Genomic DNA, 24,678 nt, shown 5'->3' with positions numbered 1-24,678 from the left:
TACATACCAGAACATATTGATGTTCCTGTCTCTCTCTTGCTCTTTCCCTTCCTCTCTTTAAGGGTCTTGGCTAAGGATCCTTTTTCCTCAGCTTTTTCCATATTACCAGGCACAGATATATGACTCGATTCTCTCCCAAATCCCCTCCCTGAACAACACACAAACCAGTCTGGGTCCAGCCTTATAAATACAAATTTTATAGAAAGGACCAATTCAAAATTGGTCAGATGCCACATGCTAGAAGCTTCCAGAACCACAGGGATGAAAAAACAAGAACAAAAAAGAGAAAACCCAAACAGAACAAACAAAAACACCCCAGACCAGATAGCCTTAAAAAATAAAATAAAAAAAAATCAAGGTCTCAGTTAACCAAAGGTTTCTAAAGAAACATGTGGCTCAGGGTGGAGACCCCAATGCCTGAACAAGTACCTAGAACAGAAGGAGAAACAACCCAGAAATTCAAACCCAGTCCCTACCCACCGGCCCCCACGCTGTCAAGAGCAAGGCGAAGGGCTTCACAGTTTTTTGTGGGTTTTTTTGAGCGGTGGTGATGGCAATAGCTTAAATAATGGGAGGAGGGAAATCTTTATAGTCTTTGTTTTTTTTTTCTTCCCCTTTGGGGGAAGTGGAGAGATTGGTAGTTAAGGAGAAAAGAATGATTTTTATTGTTTTAATGGGGGAAACATCTAGAAATGGCAGGCTGCCATGAAATGTGCCCAATCTGATCTATGATCGGATAGCCTCCCAATTCTTGAAGAGGAGGTGAGCCCTGCCTGGCACAGTAGGTTAGGAGAGACGTACCAGCCTTGGGTTCTCAGCCTCTTGGGAGAGAGAACACAGCTCCAGAGACAGAGAACTGGGGGAGGGGCTGGCAGGGGCCAGGATGGGGGAACCCTTAAGTAGTACCAAAATTAGCTGCCGTCTGCTCCCTGCTGGTGGGTCCCTGGGGTGTGTGGAGTGGCAGGAAGGGTGCTAGGGCTGAATGGAGAAGAAACTTGAGATGCTAATAACAAACACCCTCCTGGAGGGTCCCTGGCCCTGGGTCTGAAGAGTAGGAAACCAATGGGGGTCCATCAGAGTGCTTTCTTAGGTCATGCCCCTGAACCCCAGCTCAGTTCTGGAGGGGGGGTCAATGCTGCATGGACAGGTGGTATGGGCTGGTGGCCCAGTCCTGGCCCTGGCTCCCAGGGGAGGGGGTGGGCATGGTGGGCTTCCCCACCCTCCCCCGGCTTCACCTCCCCTCCTCCCTGCCGGCCCGGCCCCCACCCCCACCAGGCCCATTGCAGGGCAGCACCCAGTTGTTATCGTGCAAACCCAGGCGGCAGCCAGGCGTCTCGCGGTCGGCTCGGCGGCAGCACATCCAGTAGGAACGTCCGTAAGGCAGGTCATGGTGGTAGGGCTTAGGGTGCCAGCGGCAGAGGGACACATCTCCCTTCTCATATCTCTTGCGGCATTGCTTGCAAGGGTCATCGCGGTAGAGGGGGTCTCGGCTCCAGCGCGAGTCTGTGGCCCGCACACCGAATGCTTCAATGATACCCTTGAAGTGATGGCAGGTGCACTTGAGGGCCGCCAGGGCCCGAGTAGGCAGGAAGCTGAAGATCTTGACCAGCACATGCTCGGGCAGCAGGAGCATATACTGCCGCGGCTCCAGCAGCCTCTGGATCTTGAAGCGGATCTCCAGGAAGTCGTGTGACACGTGCCGATACAGACGGCACAGGGAGGTGTCCGCTGTGCCTTCCGCATCGTCCGGGCCTGGTGCAGTGGCTGGTGAGTCGGCTGGGGGTGGCTCAGGAGGTCCATCAGGCCCACGGGACTGGAGGAAGAAGAGCTGGCCAGGTGGGGGTGGCTCCTCAGGGCTGACTGTTAAGCACACTGTCTCCTCCTTCACATTCTTGGTACCATCTTTGCCAAAGAAGATGCACTCGTCCACCACACCCGTCACCACCACATCCACGTGGAAGCCAGATGCTCCGCAGTCCCGGGCAGGGGGTGGAGGGGGGGCTGGGGGAGTGTCCTCGGGCCTGGCAGGGGCTGGGATCTCCCCCTCGCTGGCTTCGTCTGCTCTGGCCAGAAGGAACTCCACATTGCTGGGGAGGGCATCCCGAGAGGGGCTGATGAGCTGGTATAGGTCGCAGGTGATCTTGTCCTTGGCTCGGGCCCCAGGGCCTGGGCTGCCCGGGTAGGCACAGCCTGGCCGGCCCCCACTCCCATTGGGCAAGCTGCCATCTGGTGGACGGGGCTCTCGGCCATTGGAGATACGGAAGGCAATGCGTACCTCCCCCGGGCCTGGCCCAGGCCGCTCCTCCTTGCGGAGGCCCTTGGCCGGAGGGTTGTCCCGCTGGGCCTCAAAGTGGGCCACCGCCTCTGCCACACGGCTGCAGTCCCCACCACCAGCCCGCCTTTCAGACCCCAGCCCCTTGGTAGGCCCACCCTGCTCTGCTGACACAAAGACCACAGGCGCCGGGGTGCCAGGATGTGGGTAGTTCTGCAGGGCCAGGGCAGCCCGCTGTTCCACCAGGGCCACCATCTCAGCCACAGAGAGCAGGTCAACATCCTCACCAGTTGAGCCTGGGGTCCCCTGAGCAGCAGGGGGCCCCTCCTGGCCCCCTGGGTCTGGGGGTGCTTTAGTGGGCTCAAGGCAGCGCCTCCTCCGTTTGGCCTTGGAACTGTCACTGCCCCAATGCCCTTTGACCTTCATGGAGCTGGCTCTGCTGCCGCCACCACACTGGTGAGCCACAAAGAAGGCCACCTTCTCTTTTGTATTCCCAGGCTTGATAACATACCATGTGTCCAGTAGGACTCGACCCTCATCGCCAGCACCTGCTGTTGAGAGGAGCGGGGCAGGCTGGGAGGTGGGGGCCTCCGTGGTCAAGGTGGGTGGTGTGTTCTCTGAGTGGGCAGGCCCGTGGTCAGGCTCAGCCCTGCCGCCTGACTCAGGGCAGGCTGATGGCTTGAGGGCTGTGGAAGGCGGGCGCGGCTGGTTCTGTGAGTAGGTGCCAAAGGGCCGGGGGCACCATAACTGGAAGGGCAGGAGGCCACCACGGTCCATTCTGGGGAATGGTGTCAGACAGGCAGGGGATCATGCATCTCAGGACATGGATGGTGGTAGGGGACTCCACAGGCCACCTGGAGACAGGAAAGAGGAGGTTGGGGAGATGGGGGAGCCTGTCCTCCCAGTACCACTTTGACTTCAGCCTCTCCTGATGGAACTAACCAAATCAGACCATCAAGAACTCTATTCCTGTCCCACTGCACATGTGAGCAAATGGAGGGCTACCGAGGGAGCCCCCTCTTTTAACATCCAGAGTATGAACAGAGCTGGTAGCTTGCTCCAACCCTACAGATCATACTCCCTCCCCACTGCCCACTGCCTTCGATGAAATCCAGAGGCCTTTTGCTGCTATAACCCTTAAACTTCAGTGAAAATACCAACTGAAAGACAGCTCCTCCTTTTTCTATTTGCTCATCATGTAGCCAGTTCCTGAAAATACAAGAATTCTCAGCTCTGCCCACTGCTATGGCTATTCGAGCCCACAGAAGGAACGAGATGGGTGGGCAGGGAAGAAAATCAGAGGCCAGGGCCAGACAGGCCCTTAAGAAACTGGCTCCTCACTTTGTTCAGCTCATGGGGCTCTTTAAGTATTTTTAAAAGCTGTGTATCCTCTCCTAGAAAAATACATACACTTGTACAACACTGTGCAGATAATTCCCTTAAGCACATCCATAGGGCCCAAGGATAAGAGGGCCTGTTCTAGTCTAGCCTCCTCTCCAAGTTGTATGCAGGCTCAGCATGGGGAAGCATTACACAGTGAAAGATCAGGCTCTCAAACTTGCTTTCAGGACTTTTCAATTCAGCCATTTTATTTTGCAACAATTTTGTGTATATGACCTAATCTGGAGGCATTTCTGCTTATGAGTCAGACATGACTACTTGACACTGCAGGACAAACAGGTAGTATATCCCTCAGTGGTTTTTTTCGTATTTTTCTAAGTTAGCAGTGGAGAGTCAATCAGACAGACTCCCGCATGCACCCAACCGGGATCCACCCTGCATGCCTACCGGGGGTGATGCTCTGCCCATCTGGGGTGTCACTCCATTGTGGCGTGTCTGAGGCGGAGGCCATGGAGCCGCCCTCAGCGCCCGGGCCAACTTTGCTCCAATGGAGCCTTGGCTGCAGGAGGGGAAGAGATAGAGAGGAAGGAGAGGGGGAAGGGTGGAGAAGCAGATGGGTGCTTCTCCTGTGTGCCCTGACCAGGGATCAAACCCGGGACTTCTACATGCCGGGCCGACGCTCTACCACTGAGCCAGCCTGCCAGGGCTTTATCCCTCAATCTTAATCATTCCCTGGCCCATATGCCTCCAGACATCGCGAAACCAAAATACCCTTGAGATCTCCACAAGTCTATAGACTAGATGTCAGCAAACTGGTCCTTGGTTCAATCTGGCCTACTGCCTGTCTTTGCAAATAAAGTTTTATTGACACATGCTTACTTGTTTATGGCTGCTTTTATGCTACCATGGCAGTTAAGAAGTTGCAACACAGCCTGACCAGGCAGTGACACAATGGATGGAGCATCAGCCTGGGACTCAGAGGACCCAGGTTCAAAGCCCTGAGGTCGCCAGCTTGAGCTAGAGCTCACTAGCTTGAGCATGGGGTCGCTGGCTTTGCTGAAGCCCCTTGGTCAAGGCACATTTGAGAGGGCAATCACTGAACAACAAAGGTGCCGCAACAAAGAAGTGATACTTCTCAACTCTCCCTTCCTGTCCCTGTCTCTCTCTCTCTCTCACTAAAAGAAAGAAAATAAAAGTTGCAACACAGGCCTTGCAAAGCCTACAGTATTCATTATCTTGCTTGCCCTTTATGGAAAAAGTTTGCTGACCCCTGAAGTATAGCCTGTCCCAAATAAAGGAAATTCCACAAACACCACTAAAACCCCATCATTTCATGTTCCTGTAGATACCACTCAAAATCTAGACAGTCTCTAAACACTCATAGACATCAATCACAAAGAGAGTTCCAAATCCTAAAAATCCTTACCCTCATAATCCCTAATCCCACCTGCCACTAAAATACCTACAGCCCCTACTGAAATTCAAGTTCCTTGCTAAAAAGAAGAAAAAGAATAAATAAAATAAATCGCCATATATCCTCTAAAATCTACAGATGTCTAAGTTTACTGATCACCAACTAAACACCCAGGAATGGACACTAACACAGCAAAGGCCTTTTTCTATAGCCGTTATCCTTCACCAACCTAACCGCCCCCTGAAATCCTACAATCAGTTCCTTTATCTCCAAAATATCAATGCTCCCCCAAATATTCAGACCTTTCCAAATTCTACCTGAAACCTCCAAACCTATAAATATCCCCTCAGCACACAAACCCCAGGCCTACCAAGAACTCCAACATACACAGCAATTTCCCCAAATCACAAATGCTCCAAAAGACCAGTTTCCTGAAACTCTATAGTCATCTCTCTTTCTAAACCTCTACATGTATTTCCTAATTACACAGAAGCCTCCCAAATCGTAAAAGAATCACTAAAACATAAAAGCTCCCTAATACATAAAACTAAATCCAAAGCATAAATTTCTCAGTCAAAAAAACCCCCCAAATACTCCCAAAGAAACCCTATACCTGTTGTAATAGCAGACACGTGCAGACGCAGGCTCATTGCGAGCTAATTAGGTACTGTTCTAACAATTCCTGCTAATGCTCCCGCTCCCTATGAAGCAGGCAGAGAGTGTATTAGTCTGAGTCCAGAAAAGGCACAGAAACGCTGAAGCCTAAGTCTGAAGTCAGACAGAAGTCAGGACAAGCATTCTTGCTCCAGAACGACTATTACTAGATTCTTTATTTTGCTTCTAAGTCTCTCTGTGAGCTCTTATACCAACCAGACATCCCAAACCATAAAGATGACCCTTACAACACATTGGAACCTACATTACAAAAGAAACCCAAACCCAAACCCCAAGTATTTCCCAAACCCAAGCAGACACTTATTCAAGGCTCAAAATATCCCTTGTATGTGAAGGGAGTTCCCAAATTTTGTAACTGCACCCCCAGAATTCGCCCTTTCAGACGACCCTCAAAGCTACACGCCCCCAACGCACCCTCACCTATGAGCCGAGCCCCGCCTCCCTGCGGGGGTGGGGGGGGATACGGTGGCAGCATTTACGCATGCGCACATGAAGGAAGAGGGCCCGCCCACTCGTTCCCTCCCTCCAGCAGACTACTTTCCCTCCGCCCCTTTGTTGACAGTTTCGCGCGAGACGCCCCCAGCCAATGAACGGCTGCCCTTACGGCAGTGCCTATATAAGGAAGGTCTTGGCCAAGGGGCCCAACTTCGAAAGAGGGAGGAGTAGGGAAGAGGTGACGAAGGAGGTGTGGAAACAGCGTGTATAAGAGAGCGTGGAACAGTTCACAACTTCCTGCTAGAAGGAGGAACAAGGACAGAGGCCAGCGCATTCAAGGAGAGGTTTATTACAGGATGTTCCCTCTAAGCAGGAGCCCTGATTGACAGTTGAGACTTAAATGGCCAAGCAGCTCTGGGATTGAGACACCAGGGCGGAAGGAAGCAAGCAGAAAGATCTGAGAGTTGAGAGTACCCAGCTTTGGTTAGAAACCCTGGGGGCCGAGATTTCCTGCAAGGGAAAGGGACAGCGGATCATCGCACCCTGAAAACCAAATAGCTGAACCCTGCTATGGCTACTGTGATACCAAATCTAAGCCTCTGGGCTTGGCATTCAAGGCTCACGCCATGTAGCCAAAAGAACTTCTCCATTCAGCCTTTTCAACCAGGAACCCCAAATCTGACTTAGACTTAGTACTAAAGAATATGAAACACCTCAATAATGATTTTGCAATATGGTTACTTGTTAAATAATATTTATATAATGTAGTTAAAATACTTCAAATTAATCTCTCTTTTGACTTTTTTTAATGTGGCTACAAGAAGATTTTAAATTACACATACCACTCGCATTATATTTCTATTGAACAGCGCCGGTATAGATCCTCTCAATGACAGGCTGATTGAAGAGACATCCAAAGGTGTTCCTCTGCAGGCGCCCCTCTGAGCGCCACTTCCCCCACTACCCTGCTCCCCCACCCACCTTTCCAGCTTCTAACTATCTCACATATCACAGCTAGAGAGGGTCTTCTTAAAGCACAAACTTGACTCTGTCCCTACCCAGTTCAAAACATGCCAAGATTCCTCAGTGCCCTTAAGAAAAAGCTCAATCTAGCCTCATCCCTTCCTACTCCTTCACAGACCCAGGGGACCCGGTGCACACCTAATCTAATATAGAGTGTGGTTAGAATTCTCAGCCTTGTCTGATACTCAGGGGGGAGTTATGATCATCTACACCAGGGGTAGTCGACCATTTTATACCTACTGCCCACTTTTGTATCTCTATTAGTAGTAAAATTTTCTAACCGCCCACCGGTTCCACAGTAATGGTGATTTACAAAGTAGGGAAGTAGCCTGAGCAGGCGGTGGCGCAGTGGATTGAGCGTCAGACTGGGATGCTGAGGACCCAGGTTCGAGACCCTGAGGTCGCCAGCTTGAGTGTGGGCTCATCTAGTTTGAGCAAAAAGCTCACCAGCTTGGACCCAAGGTCTCTGGCTCAAGCAAGGGGTTACTCAATCTGCTGAAGGCCCATGGTCAAGGTACATATGAGAAAGCAATCAATGAACAACTAAGATGTTGCAATGCGCAACGAAAAACTAATGATTGATGCTTCTCATCTCTCCGTTCCTGTCTGTTCCTGTCTATCCCTCACTCTGACTCTGTAAAATAATAAAATTAAATTAAAATTAAAAATAAAGTAGGAAAGTAACTTTACTTTATAAAATTTATAAAGCACAGTTACAGCAAGTTAAAGTATATAATAATAATTTATTACCAAGTAATAATAATTATTTACCAAGTACTTTATGTCAGATTTTCGCTGTTTGGCAGAATAAATCTTTATAAAACAACTTACTATAGTTAAATCTATCTTTTTATTTATACTTTGGTTCCTCCACTACCACCCACCATGAAAGCTGGAATGCCCACTAGTGGGTGGAAGGGACCAGGTTGACTACCACTGATCTACACTGTACAAAGAAACTAAGGCAGGACTGGTTGACTATCAGCCCAAGTTCACACAGAACTAGTGTGACTGGTGTAGAGATATGAACCCAGAGAATTTGATTCCAGATTTCTTTCCTTTTTTTTTTTTTTTTAAATTTTATTTATTCATTTTTAGAGAGGAGAGAGACAGAGAGATAGGAGGGGGGAGGAGCCGGAAGCATCAACTCCCGCATGTGCCTTGACCAGGCAAGCCCAGGGTTTCGAACCGGCGACCTCAGCATTTCCAGGTTGACGCTTTATCCACTGCGCCACCACAGGTCAGGCCTGATTCCAGATTTCTGTGCCGTATTTTTTCACTATATATTCTCTGGGGTCTCAGCTCAGCTCAGCCATTCCCTCTTCCAAGAAGCTAAACCCCCAGACTGGGTCAGGCCCCACCTCTGGGCTCCCATCCTGGCTTTGCTATCTATTATTCCTCAGAGTCACCTAGCTCTTTCCTTCTACCGTCTTTGAATTTGCTGTTCCTGCTAACTAGAATGTTTTCCCCACAAATCTCCACATAGCTAAATTTCTTATTTCTTTAAAAATATCTTTATTGCACTTTTTTTTTTGAGAAAGAGACAGAGACTGAGACAGACAGGAAGGGAGAGAGATGAAAAGCATCAACTCATAGTTGTGTCATTTTAGTTGTTGATTGCTTCTCACATGTGCCTTGACCCAGGGGCTCTAGCTTAGCTAATGACCCCTTCTTTGCTCATGCCAGCGACCTTGGGATCATGTTGATGATTTCACGCTCAAGCTGGTGACCTCAGGGTCTTGAACCTGCGACCTCAGCACCCCAGGACAATGGTCTATCCACTGTGCCACCACTAATTAGGCTAAATTCCTTATTTCATTCCAGACTTCTCTCAAATGTAATTTTAACAGAGAGGCCTTCCTTGAGCCCTCTTCTTGGAAAGTACCCACCTTCCCAGAGGGGGGATCCTTTGGGTTCCCTTGTCCCAGCTCTGCCTACTCTGGCTCATTACTGCCTGAAGATGGATCAGTCTCCTCCACTGGAGTGTACACACTGTGGGGAGGGGAGGGAAGAAGGGCCAGAGTTATTGTGGTCATTACGGTGTCTCCAGCAGCACTGCCCAGCATGGGACCAGAGAGATCAAAGCTCCCTTCCCTGTGCCTCCATGTCCTTAACTTCAGGAGGCCCTGGCAGTGTAAACTGTTTCACACCCAAGACTGTCTGTGACCTAGGTGGAGAGGTCCCTGGGGCAGAATTTTCTAACTCCTCACATGCTGAGCCCAGAACAAAGCCCTACATTAGGTCAGCTTTCAGAAAATGTTTCACGAAGATCCACTTAACTATAAAACATCACAACATAGAAAGACTGAAAGTAAAAAGATGGAAAAAGACTGACCACGGCCCAGGCTGGTTGGTTAGTTCAGTCACTTAAGTGCGTCATCCTGGAACAAGGTTGTGGGTTTGATCCTGTATCAGGGCACACACAGGAAGCAACCAAAGAACGCACAACTGAGTGGAACAAATGCTTCCCTTCCCCACTCCCTTCTCCCTTCCTCTCTTTGTCTTTCTAAAACTTAATAAAAATTAAGCCCCGATAGCTTGGTCGGTTGGAGCGTCGTCCCAGAGCACAGACGTTGCAGGACCCAGAGCACAGACGTTGCCGGTACCATTTATCGTTCAGGGCACAACAGGAGCAGCTGGATGTAAAAAAAAAAAAAGACTGACCAAACAAATATGAACCAAGAGACAGGTAGAGTGACATTACCCCTTAAGAAAAAAAAGCAAAAGGTATTCTAGTGACAAAAATGGTAACAAAACAATCCATTATACAAAAACATTCTCAACATAAGTGCTCCTAAGGTAGAAACTTTAAGTAAGCAAGCATCATGTCATAATTTGGCCTCAGAATTGAAATAATCTTTTCTTTTTATTTATTTTTTTCTTTCCTGAATTTGGAAATGGGGAGGCAGTCAGACAGACTCCCGCACGCGCCCAACAAGGATCCACCCGGCATGCCCACCAGGGGGCGATGCTCTACCCATCTGGGGTGTCGCTCTGCTGCAATCAGAGCCATTCTAGTGCCTGAGGCAGAGGCCACAGAGCCATCCTCAGCACCCAGGCCATCTTTGCTCCAATGGAGCCTTGGCTGCAGGAGGGGAAGAGAGAGACAGAGAGGAAGGAGAGGGGGAAGGGTGGAGACGCAGATGGTGCTTCTCCTGTGTGCCCTGGCCAGGAATCGAACCCGGGACTCCCGCACGCCGACTCTCTACCACTGAGCCAACCGGCCAGGGCCTGAAATAATCTTGATTAAAAAGAAAAAAGCTGCCCTGGCCGGTTGGCTCAGCGGTAGAGCATTGGCCTGGCGTGTGGGGGAACCGGGTTCGATTCCCGGCCACGGCACATAGGAGAAGCACCCATTTGCTTCTCCACCCCCACCCCCTCCTTCCTCTCTGTCTCTCTCTTCCCCTCCTGCAGCTGAGGCTCCATTGGAGCAAAGACGGCCCGGGCGCTGGGGATGGCTCCTTGGCCTCTGCCCCAGGCGCTAGAGTGGCTCTGGTCCCAGCAGAGCAACGCCCGGGAGGGGCAGAGCATCGCCCCCTGGTGGGCAGAGCGTTGCCCCTGGTGGATGTGCCGGGTAGATCCCGGGTCCGGCGCATGCAGGAGTCTGTCTGACTGTCTCTCCCCGTTTCCAGCTTCAGAAAAATAAAAAATAAAAAAAGAAAAAGAAGAAAAAGAAAAAAGCTATATAACTTAATTTCTTGATAGTAAAATAAGAGAAAAATAATTTAATAATTTAATTTAGTTGGTAATCTAAATTTAAAATCTCTAAGAACTCAGGATAGGCGTTATAATGGCCCCTCCCCTTTTTAGCTTTTTAATTAGTCAAAAAAGCTTCACTTTTATTTATTTTTTAGTTTTAGTTTTCTGACGCTGTGCTTGTGCCTTCAATACTTTCACAAAGATTTTCTGCTCCTTACTAAGGAAAGCATGCTTGACCCTGTCACAGGCACATTTAGCACACGTGGATCCACCATAGGCCCTGCTGACATGTGTTTTTGTTTTAGACTACCTTGTTAGATTTTAGGTCTCACTGCATGCACGCAGCGAAGCCGGCCTGAGCACATTTGTTGTTTTCTCAACCTTCTTGGTATAAAGGTAAACAATTCGATTACCAGGGGTTCAGGATAGCTTAGTTTTGTTAGAGGCTGTATTGTAGGGCAGTCTTGACCAGCATGTCAGACGTTAGACCACCGAGAATGCCTTAAGGACAAGGTCCCCAGAAGAGCACAATGCCCTTTTTTTAAAAATTTATTTATTTATTTATTTAACAGAGACAGAGAGAGTCAGAGAGAGGAATAGACAGGGACAGACAGACAGGAATGGAGAGATGAGAAACATCAATCATTAGTTTTTTGTTGCGCATTGCAACACCTTAGTTGTTCATTGACTGCTTTCTCATATATGCCTTGACCGCGGGCCTTCAGCAGACCGAGTAACCCCTTGCTGGAGCCAGCAATCTTGGGTCCAAACTGGTGAGCTTTTGCTCAAACCAGATGAGCTCGCGCTCAAGCTGGTGACCTTGGGGTCTCGAACCTGGGTCCTTCCACGTCCCAGTCCGACGCTCCATCCGCTGCGCCACCGCCCGGTCAGGCAAGCACAATGCCCTTTTGACAATAGTTAAGACTGTTTTGATGAATGCATCATGAAAATCAGTCTTAATAAATTCTTTATTGAATGTCTAAAACGTAGTATAACACACAGGTATTCTTGTCACTGCATAGTCCTCAAAAAAAGTTTAATGGCAAAAACAATAATAATCGCTTCTAATACTATGGCCTCAAAATACATACAGCAAAAACCAAGAAGACAAAGAGTTTGGCACAGCCACCATTGTAATGAGAAACCTTAACATACCTCTCCAAATAGATCGGTTGAAAAGACAAAATTAGTAAGGACCTGAACCACACAACGAACATCCTTGATGGATTGTTTCCAACAATTAGAGAATTGATATTTTACATCTCTAGTCTGACATTCAGAGGTCCTCCTGCATGCCAGCCCTGGGGTGGGTACTGAGGACAGAGATGACACTGAGCTCACCAGGAAGAGCACATGGGAAAGGAGGCAGACATCCAAATAAACAATCATGACCATCATGAATATATTAGAGAGAAAATGGACATCACAGCAGCAGTTATCACTTGAGCACTCACTGGGAGCCAGGCTTTGCTTTAAGTACTCTATAAATATTAGCTCATTCAATTCTCACATTTCCCTATTTTTAATCTCACATCAAAGATTATGAAATGGAGATACAGAATGGCTAACTAATCTGGTTTGGACACAGCTTTGTTGGCAAAGCTTTGAATCAAATAAGTTTGGCTGTCTCCAGAGCCTAAGTTCACAAAGCACAAGCAGTTTTATTCTCTGAGTATATGGAGCGCTTTGCAAGGATCATCTTGTTCAGCCCTCAGAACCTTTGCACTCTCTGATCCCCCTGCCTTGGGACCCAAAGGGCTCATCCTTTTACTCCTGTAGCTTTGACTCTCAAATCACCTTCATGAGACTTTCCTTGATTTAAAACTACCTGATATGCCTGATCAGGCAGTGGCACAGTGGATAGAGCATTGGACTGGGACGCAGAGGACCCCAGTTTGAAACCCCAAAGTCACCAGCTTGAGTGTGGGCTTATCCGGCTTGAGCACAGGCTCACCAGATTGAGCAAGGGGTTGCCAGCTTGAGTGTGGAATCATAGACATGACCCCATGGTCGCTGGTTTGAGCCCAAAGGTAGCTGGCTTGAAGCCCAAGGTCACTGGCTTGAGCCTAAGGTTGCTGGCTTGGGCAAGGGGTACTAGCTCTGCTATAGTCCCCCCTAACCCCTGTCAAGGCACATATGAGAAAGCAATCATTGAACAACTAAGGTGCTGTAACAAAGAACTGATGCTTCTCATTTCTTTCCCTTCCTGTCTGTCTGTCCCTCTCTGAATCTCTCAAAACAAACAAACAAAAAAACCTACATGATCCCCATCAATATACACTCTTCTTCCCCTTCCCTGATTTATTTTCTCCTTAGCATGCATTACTATCCAATATACTACAAACTTTGTTTATAAAATTTATTGTCAGTCTCCCCTAAGTAAAACGAAAGCTCACAGCTAAAAGCTTTTAGAACAGTTCCAAGCACCAGGCTACGCTACAGAGTGGTCTCAGGGCCCCTGGAAGGTTAGAAATGCTCCAGCCTACACCTGCTGAATAGAGTGTGGTCTTCAACAAGATGTCTAGGGCAGTGGTATGCACATTTAAGTTTGAGAAGCAATGCCCTAGCACCTCACAGTTGTGCAATTCATATTTGTTTGAATGAATGAACAAACTCCTAACACTGCCACCCATTCAGCACATTTGCTTGCAACCTCTTATAAAAAAATACAAAGAAAACCTAGCTTGTTCCAGCCAAATTCATCTGTGGAAATCCTGTTCCTAGGATGAAGGTGTCCTAGTGCTCTTCCAACTACATGGGATCTCTCCCTTCTGAAGCTTCTCTGTAGCACCTGGCACTGCTGAATGACAATGATCTATCCTCCACCCCGGGGGTTTCTGGAAGGCTGGGACCTCTCCACAAAGGCGCAGCTGCTTCAGCCTCTACACTTGGCCCCCTGGAATAGTTCAGCTCTTCCTGCTCCATCCTTGCCAGAGAGCTTTCCAAACACAACTCGAGCCATATCACGCCCCTGCTTAAAACCCTTCCATGAGAGACTCAAGTTCACAAAAAACCCCACATGTCCATGAACCCTTTCTCAGGAAGCTTCTGGAGGATTTGCTTCTCCAAAATGAAGGAATAAATCGAGGAAAAGGAAGCAACCAGATCAGGGAAATCTGATCTAGCCCAGAAAAGAGGCAAAAGGAATCCCCAATGAAGGTGAAGGGAGAGCCCTGGAGGACAGCTGTGCAGCAGGGTTAGGGCAGTCTCTAAATGCACAAAGGCAGGAGAAAGGCTGACAATTAACGAGCTAAGCGTGCAACTTCAGATGTTGGAAACAACATCAACAACAAACCAAAGAAAGAAGGAAGGAAATGATAAAAAAACAAATGTCTGGCCCTGGCCGGTTGGCTCAGTGGTAGAGCGTCGGCCTGGCGTGCAGAGGTCCCGGATTCGATTCCCAGCCAGGGCACACAGGAGAAGCGCCCATCTGCTTCTCCACCCCTCCCCCTCTCCTTCCTCTCTGTGTCTCTCTTCCCCTCCCACAGCAGAGGCTCTATTGGAGCAAAGATGGCCCGGGCGCTGGGGATTGCTCCTTGGCCTCTGCCCCAGGCGACAGAGCGACGCCCAGGAGGGGCAGAGCATCGCCCCCTGGTGGGCAGAGCATCGCCCCTGGTGGGCGTGCAGGTGGATCCCGGTCGGGCGCATGCGGGAGTCTGTCTGACTGTCTCTCCCCGTTTCCAGCTTCAGAAAAATACAAAAAAAAAATAATACAAAAAACAAAAACAAAAACAAAAAATGTCTGATCACTCATGCTGACTCAGGTGACACCCCTTCCCCCACCTCAGGGTGCCTCCATTCTAGGGTCAGGGCTGCCAGGGTCATGTTCGGCACAGGGCTGGGCACAGAGCAGGTGCTCACTAAATACACTTGCTCACAGTCACACAGGAATTGGTGGCAGGGCACTATGGTCCTGTTCCTGCTCTTGTTCCTTCTATCCCCAACCCTCTCGATCCTACCAGCTATCCCAGCACCAATCTGTCCACAATCCCGATCCATTCATACCCATCTTGGCTTTTTGGTCTCAGGGTCTGCTGACATCTCTTCCTGCAAGTTTTCCTTTCTGACTAATAGCTAGCTCCCTAAAAGTAGGAATCCTGTAAATCCAAACCATCAAGATCTACAGAGGAAGGAGACAGAATCCAGGAAGGGCCTCCCAGCACCACCGTGCTCCCACTTCTGGGGTATGATCTCAGGCGGGATGCTTACCCCTCCATGCCTCAATGTCTATTTTTTTTTTTTGACAGAGACAGAGAGAGAGTCAGAGAGAGGGACAGACAGACAGAAATGGAGAGAGATGAGAAGCATCAATTCTTTGTTTCAGCTTCTTATTTGTTCAGTGATTGCTTTCTCATGTGCCTTGATGGCGGGGGGGCGGGGGGCTACAGCAGAGTAAGTGACCCCTTGCTCAAGCCAGCAACCTTAGGCTCCAAGCCAGTGACTACCTTGGGCTCAAGCCAGTGGCCATGGGGTCATGTCTATGATCCCACACTCAAGCCAGTGACTCCGCGCTCAAGTTGGTGAGCCTGTGCTCAAGCCGGCAACCTTGGGGTTTTGAACCTGGGTCCTCCATGTCGCAGTCCGACACTTTATCCATTGTGCCAATGCTTGGTCAGGCTCAATTTTCCTCACTGTAAAATGCTCATAATAAAAGCACCTACCCATGTGTTGGCTGATGATTCACTGAGATCCACCCAGGAGAGAATTCAGTGCCAGCAAGGAACTGAGAAAAAGCCTCATTATTGAGGTGCTGGGATTATTAAGGAAATGTAAGACTGACTAAGAGTTTGGACATCACTGACTGAGCCAAAGACTTCTTCTGTTTTTATTTCACATTCTGAAATTAAACTGATCCTACTCCCTCACAATAAGCAAAATATGGCCATTCCTTTGTTACGGCTGGGTATTGGCTCTTAACTTATTAACTGAACAGATATTTATTTACAGAGCAGTTACTGTGTGCCAGGCACTGTTCCGAGCACTGGGGATATGCAGGGAAAAGGAGAAAGAAATCCTTGTCTTCACAGAGCTGACGTACTAATTGGAGAGAGGGACAATAAATATAAGTTTCAAGGTGGCAAGAGCTATGGGAAACAAACAGCAAGAAAGAGGGATCGGGAGTGTAAGAAGGGGGAAGTTATGATATTAAGCAAGGTGTCAGGATGGCATCACAAAGCAGGTGAGGAGCCTAGTCTTTCTAGAAAGGCTGTGTTTTTAGGAATAATACGGCTTTACCACAGTTGCTAGAAATACACCATTAAAAATGGTAGATATATTGTTTTGTACAAGTAAGCTTCAGAGAAGCACAGGCTGAAAACGCACTTAAAGATTTTAAGAAAAGGCAAAGTAACTTGGAAAGCAGACACATTTTCTAATATCAACAAATGGAAAGGGGGAAAAAAGTGTCACATCACCCCAGGGTGCCCAGGAACAGGGATACAGGGATGAATGAGAGGTTGGTAACTTTTCCTTAAAGCAATGTGATTTCTGATAAATCACTGAGAGTTGGAGATAAAATGTTAAAAATCCATCAAAACAATGACAAGCAGGCAAAGCTGGCAAAAATGAATCAGTAACAGAGAAACTCAAAGAGGAAAAATGAGCACAAGTGCCACCAGAGCTGCAGAATTGCCCCCGCGTTGTGACAACAGCGAACTCCCCAAGGGCAGGCGTTGGGACACAGTTGGTACTCTACCAACACTATGGATGAACCAAGAAATAAACTCGCATTTTCCTGAAGAGGCAACGGAGCTCCAGAGGGGTTAAGTGACTTGCCCAAACTCACATAGCTGGTGGGTGACGGAGCCAGTATTCAAATCTGGATGTTCTGGTTCTGGAGTGCTTGCTCAATAAATTTTTCTTGAAAGAATAAAAATCATTAAAAGACTTAATACTTATTAAGAGCTTAATAAGCACTAGGCATTTCATATGTTAACCTCATCAACCCCTTACAAGAGTCTCATGGTTGGAATGTAGCCCCATTTTACAGGAGAAAACTGCCCAGAGTGAGAATGTAACATGGCCAAGGACACACAGCTGCAGGGGTGGGGATTTGAACCTCAATCTATCTGACACCAATGGTTTCCTATCAGGGTCAGAGAACTTAAGTGATAAACTTAGGACCAGACTGTTTCAAGATGAATTACAAAGTTGCCAAATTGTCCATGAAGCCCTAATGACCAAAAGTTTGAGGGGTAAAAATATAAAAATAAAAAAACACACAGTTGTTAGAAATATTTCCTCGTCACTGAAATACCTGGAGTTGGGCCAAGGCTGGGCATTGGCAAGTGAATTATTTATATTTGGCTAGGGATAGGGATGGGAATGAGGACAGATTGAGTTTCTGAGCACTCCCTCAGGGAGTCACCTTGGGAGTCCAGGGGTAGAAGATGGAGCACTAGAAGAGTCAGGATATGAGCGTAGCGTGGGAGAGAAAGGAGAGGCAGCATGGTGGATGTCTCACACACTGGTCTCTCTCCATTGCTATCTGTTTCCCATTCACATTTTAAAAAAAAAGTGAGGTCCTGGCCGGTTGGCTCAGTGGTAGAGCGTCAGCCTGGCGTGTGGAAGTCCCGGGTTCGATTCCCGGCCAGGGCACACAGGAGACGCGCCCATCTGCTTCTCCACCCCTCCCCCCTCCTTCCTCTCTGTCTCTCTCTTCCCCTCCCGCAGCCGAGGCTCCATTGGAGCAAAGATGGCCCAGGCGCTGGGGATGGCTCCTTGGCCTCTGCCCCAGGCGCTAGAGTGGCTCTGGTCGCAACAGAGCGACGCCCCGGAGGGGCAGAGCATCGCCCCCTGGTGGGTGTGCCGGGTGGATCCCGGTCAGGCGCATGTGGGAGTCTGTCTGACTGCCTCTCCCCATTTCTAGCTTCAGAAAAATACAAAAAAAAAAAAAGTGACAACTCGTTTACTGAGCACTTTATATGCTTACTCCATGAAAATCTGTTATAACCTTCCTAGGGTTACTGATCCCATTCTATAGTTAAGATAGGACAAAAGGCCTGACCAGGCGGTGGCGCAGTGGATAGAGCATCGGACTGGGATGCTGAGGACCCAGGTTCGAGACCCTGAGGTCACCAGTTTGAGCGCAGGCTCATCTGGTTTGAACAAAAGCTCACCAGCTTGGACCCGAGGTCTCTGGCTCAAGAAAGGGGTTACACGGTCTGCTAAAGGCCCACGGTCAAGGCACATATGAGAAAGCAATCAATGAACAAACAACTAAGGTGTCACAACGAAAAAACTGATGATTGATGCTTCTCATCTCTCTCCATTCCTGCCTGTCTGTCCCTATCTATCCCTCTCTCTGACTCTCTCCGTCTCTGTAAGAAAAGAAAAAAAAAAGATAACACAAAAGACTTGCCCAAGGTCACACAGCAAGTAAATGACAGAACTAAAATTCAAACTGAAGAACGCTTCAGTTCTCAAATCTCTGTCCCACTCATGACTTACTCATTACGCTGTACTTCAGTAAAAGGAGGGGAATAAATTACAGCAGTGAGAGCCAGATTCTGAGCCAGGATGCCTAGGTTGGAATCCTGAGTCTACTATTTAATGCCAATAACCTTGGGAAAATTGCTTAACTTCTCTGTGCCTCTGCTTCCTTTCTGTAAAATGGGAATAATAACAGCACTTACACCTTAGAAGTGTTGTCAGAATTAAATGAGTTAATGCACAACAACTGCTTAGTGTTAGCTGTAATAGATTGTGGGGAGCCCCTGTGTGCTTCTGAACTGGGGTATGCCCAGATCAGTGTCAGGTTTTGAGAAACCCACCCCTGGGACTAGACTGAAAAGGAGGAAATCTATTAGCACCTGTGACCCAGTGGCATACCCGGGGTGGAGAACTTCCCACCAACAGCTCTGAGACTGAGGACTTACTGCCAGCCAGGGTAAAGATCTTATGGCACCTCCCCTCTTCTCAGTGGCAAGCTGTTCCCACAAGACAGATAAGGGCACTGAGTTTCAGAGAAGGAAAACTTGCACAGGTCACAAAGGAATGACAGAATAAAAGATCTGAATGCTGGACTGCCCACACACATAAACCACTATACTTTTTTAAATCCCACTACAGAAGTGAGGGTGCAAAATATATGAGAGTGTCTTGATGGCTCATCTGACCGTATTATCTTACAGTTCTGTGACTGTCCACTTTATTAGGAGTCTCTGGCTCGACTAGGAAAATTATTGTTACATCCAGGCCCCTAAATCTCACGCTCCCATCCCACCCCCAATGGAGCCTAACCCACACACCACTCTACCGTTGATTTCTCTCTCCCACTGTCTCAACTTGCTCTCCGGTTCCCAATCCGACCTAGAGGCCCCACTCCACGAAATCCACAGCTGGTCTCTCCCTTGAAACCTCCAGATCCCCTCATTCATCTAGCCTTGACTACCCATGCCTTTCCATACCCCCAGGTTAATCCCCTCAAATCTGCCCCCATCAGGGCCTCTGCCTGGACGCCTAGCCCCTTCTCCAACTCAGGACTCCGTTCCCGAGCTCTAGGCTCCCTTACAGTCAAACCCAAAGCTCGACTCCCTCCCCATCTCCAAGACCCATCCCCAGCCCCCATTCTTTTACTACTATTCCCTCCAGCTCCCATTCCTCCCAACCCCCTCTCCTAAGCGATCTCCCTTGTGCAGCCCCTTCTTTAGCCCCTACCTCTTCCCTCCCGTCACCTGGTACTGAACCCCCGCCTCGGCTCTCAAGCGCCCCCCGGCCCCCGTTCGGGATTCTCACCATTTCCCCCGCGCCGAAGCTCCCTCAGCTACGCGGGTTTCCCCCCACTCGCTCCTCTCCAGCCTCCCCTTCCGGGTTCCCGCCCCGAAGCCCGCTGGGAATTGAAGTCCAGGCAACCATGGACTACACCTCCCAGAAAGCAGTACGGTCATGGTTAGAGGTTGGGAAGGAAACAAACTGGGCGGGCTAATGAAAAGAATGATTCTAATTCTCTGGAGGCCAAGAGGGCGCTTGGCAGCGCAGGCGCAGAGAGCGCCCCCGCCCGGCGCGCTGGGAAATGTAGTCCAGCCTCCTCCATTTTGGCCCGGGGGGGGGTCCTTGGAAAGGAAATTGAGAAAATTGTAAAGGGATATATGTGAGAGTTGGAGAATTGGGAAAGGACAAATTTGTCGATTTACTTAAACTGACTAACGCAATAATTATCAGTGCCCTGTATTTTCTCAAACACTTACCCATCCATTTCCTCCTTAGTATCACTACCTCCTAATTTACTAATGAGAAAATTATGCTTTAGGAGGGAAGAAAGCCCTATGCATTGGGAACTTATCCACATTGTAGTTAAAATAGAAGCTTCAAGAAGACAGGCACCTTTGTGTATCTTGTACAAGCACCCACAACAGTGTAAATAAGTGTTGAGGAAATACCACATGTATGCTAATTACATGCAAGACAACCTAGTAAGAATTATTCTAAATTTATATATAAGGCAGAAAGAGATTAAGCCTCTTCTCCATGGCAACCCAACACGAAAGTGATTGAAACTGAAATGTGTTGGATACCAGGGCGTTTACTCTCCACTCATTTTCCAGTCCATTCTCCTCAAGGGCCATGAAAGCCAGCTTTCTCAAATGGAGAGCTTTCAATATCAAGGCACAAACATCTTCATGAGAGGAACTGCGACTAAGGCCCAATTCCAATGGTCCTCTTGTCTGTTTTCTCAATGTATCGCACTTTAATGTAGCCTCCTTCCTGCCTTATTAGATTCTCAAGATCTGTAAGCCTTCCAGACTGCACTGGGAAGATCGCAGCTAAATTTCAACTTGCAGCATGGTGCTTGGCAACAATAGGCCCTCGTTAACAACAAGCCCTGAAGGAAAATGATGGCAATGGGGCACTGTAGGGCCTGAAGGATGAGAGGCCAGATATCCCCTTAGGCGAGTTGGCGGTTGGGAAGACCCCGCCTGCTCTTGATAAGGATCCGCGGGCCCAGGACTGCTGGAGCTGTCAGGGGGCTTGGCATCGAGGGCGCGTGGCCAGGCGGGGCGGGGTCCGCTGCAAAGACGAATGGTTGACTGCGCGCTGATTGGTCGGCGCTTTGGCGCGCTGCTGCAGAGATTATGTTAGGAGGCGCGAAGCCGAGTTCGCGCTATGCCAGAAGACAGGGCCCTTAAACAGGCGCGCGTGCGCATGGCCATTTGCACGCTGCTTTTTCCCGTTTCCAGTCACGCGCCCAACACTCTTGGTGGGACCTAGTGGGGGCGTGGCCTGGCCTCAGGAGCACACACTTGCTCTTCTCCTCAGGCCTCGCACCGGAGCCTTGCGCCAGGGCGTTCGTGCCCACCCCCACGCCCCGGATGGAACCCGGCTGGCCGAGACCGGCCTAGGGCCGGCACGCACCGCCAGTCTTCCACCACCCGCACGAGACGCAGCCTGATCTGGCTTCGAAGAGTGGAGCTGGCGCTACACCAGAAGCAGGGCCTCACGCCATTTTGCACATGCCGAGGCGGGTGTTGGAGGCTAAGGGGAATTGGGGTGGGGAACTCACTGGCACTACCGGCCAGAGGGGGAGCAGCACTTTGTGGCGGTGACCTCCAGCTGGGGACTCAGGGGTGTAGGGGCCAGAGTGTCCCCGGGGCAGGGTTGTGGATGAGGCAGGACTCGGGCAGCAGAGCTGCGTTAGGGTTTGAAGCTGGGCCTAGGTTTTGGGATCCAGGCTCAAGTTTGAGATGCTGCAAGGCTCTAGGAGTGTTGGGGATCCGGGGGGCAGGGGTCTCGAGATTTGTGTCTGGATATAGTGAGTTTTAAAATCTGAAGGCCTTGGGTTTTGTGACTGAAAACTTTCGTGTTAGAATCCTGAGATCCTAATTTTGGAATCTGGAAGTCTTAGTTTTGAGTTCTGATGTATCATTTTGAGGGTCTGGGGTCTGATTTGGCAAGATTGGAGCCTCAGTATAGATTTAGGGTCTGGAATCTCAATGTAGAGTATAAGTTATGAGATTTAGGGTCTAGAGTCACAGTTTGGGACCTTGAGAATTAAGTTTTAGGGTCTGGAGTCCCTGGAATATGGTGAGTCTGGGTCTCAGAAATAGATCTTTGTTTGGGGGTTTTAAGGTATTTTAGAATCTGAGGTCAATTTGGGAGGCTAAGGTATCCTTTGGAGGGCTTAGATTTATTTAGGGTTTGGGTTCTCAGTGTTAAGGTTTGTGGTCTGTTATCTTAATATTAGGATTGGGGTTATATTTGGGAATCAAGTTGACAGTTGAGGGGTCTAGGGTATGTCAGTATCAGTTAGGGTTTTTAGGTTTGGAAGAACTCCTTTTTGAGTTCTAGGTCCTCACTTTGGGAATTTAAAATCATAGTTTAGTGTCTTAAAATCACAGTCTAGAGATCTCAAGCCATAGTTTTCAGGCCTGGTAGTCTCCATTTCATTAATAGCTCTCACTATTAAGACTGAAATACTTACTGCCTGACCAGGCGGTGGCGCAGTGGATAGAGCGTCAGACTGGGATGCCGAGGAACCAAGTTCGAGACTCCGAGGTCACCAGCTTGAGCGCGGGCTCATCTAATTTGAGCAAAAGCTCACCAGCTTGAACCCAAGGTCGCTAGCTCGAGCAAGGGGTTACTCGGTCTACTGAAGGCCCACAGTCATGGCACATATGAGAAAGCAATCAATGAACAACTAAGGTGTCGCAACAAAAAACTGATGATTGCTGCTTCTCATCTCTCTCTGTCCCTGTCTATCCCTCTCTCTGACTCTCTCTCTGTCCCTATAAAAAAAAAAGGAAAAAAAAAAAGAGTGAAATTCTGATGTCAAAGTTTGGGAATTTGCTTTTTAGTTTTGCTCTGAATCATGACTTAGAGGCTCAAATTTGCAATTTGGGACTCGTGGGCTTCAGTGTAGAGTTTTGGGGCATTAATTTAGTCTCTGGGCCCGTATTAATGGGGCTTATGGACTCCATTTTGGGATCTCTAGTGCTCAAAGGAGCACTGTGGGGAAAATGAAGGTTGCCTGTCTTGCTGCCTATTTCTTCTGGAGTCCCAGAGGTCACTAATAAGTCTTTGTTCTTTTGCAGATGTGGGGTTCCAGCAGATATTTGTGTTCCCCTGAACATCCCAAAGCCAGTACTCTGAGTTACAGTGACAGGTAAATTCCCTCTCACCATCTTCCTTACATCTCCAGCCACTCTGGTTGAATAATAATAACAATGATGTTTACTGAGGATTTTGTTCTGTTAGACTCTTCGCTAAACCTTTTGTTTGTATGATATGCTTTAATCCCAATAACTCCACAAGGAATATAACCACCATTTTCAAGATGAGAGAAGATGGAGGTGGCTGGCAAAGATCATCCCTAAGCCTTTGCAGTCTTTGGCATTTTAAGTGTCTTAAGTGCTCTTCCTTCCTTTTATTCACATATTCATTCATCCATCTATCAAGCACCTACCAAATGTCTGGAACCCTATAGAGGGGATTTTCACAGATTGGGGTTGGATCAGTTTTCTCCCTCCCTCCCAAGTCAGGATAAGGAAAACATAGCCTGCCTGACCGTTGGTGGCACAGAGGATAAAGCGTCCACCTGGGATGCTTAGGTCCCAGGTTTGAAACCCTGAGGTTGCCGGCTTGAGTACAGGCTCACCAGCTTGAGCACTAGGTCACTGGTTTGAGCGTGGGATCATAGACATGATTTCATGGTCACTGGCTTGAAGCCCAAAGTCACTGGCTTGATCAAGGGGTCACTGGCTTGGCTGGAGCCCCCCAGGCCAAGGCACATATGAGAAGCAATTAATGAATAACTATGAGTTGTGTCTCTCTCAAAATAAAAAACAAAAAACAGGCCCTGGCTGGTTGGTTCAGTGGTAGAGTGTCAGCCTGGTGTGCAGGAGTACCGGGTTCGATTCCGGGCCAGGGCACACAGGAGAAGCGCCCATCTGCTTCTCTACCCCTCCCCCTCTCCTTCCTTTCTGTCTCTCTCTTCCCCTCCCGCAGCTGAGGCTCCATTGGAGCAAAGTTGGCCCAGGCGCTGAGGATGGCTCTGTGACCTCTGCCTAAGGCACTAGAATGGCTCTGATTGCAGCAGAGCAATGCCCCCAAATGGGCAGAGCATCGCCCCCTGGTGGGCATGCCGGGTGGATCCTGGTCGGGCGCACGTGGGAGTCTGTCTGACTGCCTCCCCATTTTCAGCTTTGGAAAAATACAAAACAAACAAACAAACAAAAAAACAGCCTGACCAGGCGGTGGCGCAGTGCATAGAGCGCCGGACTGGGATGCAGAGAACCCAGGTTCGAGACCCCGAGGTCGCCAGCTTGAGCACGAGCTCATCTGGTTTGAGTAAAAAGCCCACCAGCTTGAACCCAAGGTTGCTGGCTCCAGCAAGTGGTTACTTGGTCTGCTGAAGGCCCGCGGTCAAGGCACATAGAAGCGAGCAATCAATGAACAACTAAGGTGTTGCAACGCGCAATGAAAAGCTGATGATTGATGCTTCTCATCTCTCTCCGTTCCTGTCTGTCTGTCCCTGTCTGTCCCCCTCTCTGACTCACTCTCTGTGTCTATAAAAAAGAAAGAAAGAAAGAAAGAAAAAAAAACCAAAAAGAAAAACATAGCCAAAAATCATCTTATCCTTTGCTGCCCCCCACCAATGACTTTCTGTCCATTCATCTCATTCACTTATTAACTCCAAAAATAGGGTGTCTACTTTATTCAAATTCTCTACTTAGGTACTGTACTCAGAAGGAGCACTATAAAGAAAATGACGAATGCTTATCTCACTGCCCATTCCTCCTGGATTCTCAGAGGTCACCAGCAGTGCATTCTCTTTCACCCCTTTCTAGGTGTGGGGTCCTTGTATTAAGAAAGACTCTTAGTT

At 48.7% G+C, this 24,678-nt stretch overlaps 2 protein-coding genes across 5 annotated transcripts in view; one reads left to right on the top strand and one right to left on the bottom strand.

The window, feature by feature from the left end:
* Positions 1–174: 174 nt before the first annotated feature.
* FBXO46 (F-box protein 46) lies at positions 175–19,683 on the bottom strand. Of its 4 annotated transcripts, none has more exons than XM_066271769.1 (4): positions 19,596–19,682; positions 9,496–9,796; positions 9,050–9,152; positions 175–3,126 (listed from the first exon to the last, which is right to left on the bottom strand). In XM_066271769.1, the coding sequence occupies exon 4, from the start codon at positions 3,047–3,049 to the stop codon at positions 1,232–1,234; it is 1,818 nt and encodes a 605-aa protein (XP_066127866.1). In that variant the 5' UTR covers positions 3,050–3,126; positions 9,050–9,152; positions 9,496–9,796; positions 19,596–19,682; the 3' UTR covers positions 175–1,231. The 4 variants fall into 4 exon arrangements, with proteins under 4 accessions (XP_066127866.1, XP_066127865.1, XP_066127864.1 ...); XM_066271768.1 differs by adding an exon at positions 18,690–18,787 and having other exon boundaries at positions 9,050–9,796; positions 19,596–19,660; XM_066271767.1 differs by lacking the exons at positions 9,050–9,152; positions 9,496–9,796 and having other exon boundaries at positions 19,596–19,683.
* Positions 19,684–22,888: 3,205 nt separating this feature from the next.
* The window catches only part of MEIOSIN (meiosis initiator), a 34,627-nt gene continuing 32,837 nt past the window's right edge, over positions 22,889–24,678 (top strand). Inside the window, exons 1-2 of the mRNA XM_066266689.1 lie at positions 22,889–22,959; positions 24,530–24,607. Coding sequence (XP_066122786.1) covers positions 22,889–22,959; positions 24,530–24,607 — 149 coding nt within the window. The remainder of the gene's footprint in view (positions 22,960–24,529; positions 24,608–24,678) is intronic.

Source organism: Saccopteryx bilineata, chromosome 3 (genome assembly GCF_036850765.1).
Source record: "Saccopteryx bilineata isolate mSacBil1 chromosome 3, mSacBil1_pri_phased_curated, whole genome shotgun sequence".
In the NCBI taxonomy this organism is placed as follows: domain Eukaryota; kingdom Metazoa; phylum Chordata; class Mammalia; order Chiroptera; family Emballonuridae; genus Saccopteryx; species Saccopteryx bilineata.
The sequence above is the reverse complement of the archived record's forward strand: the minus strand, read 5'-3'. Positions and strand labels throughout refer to the sequence as shown.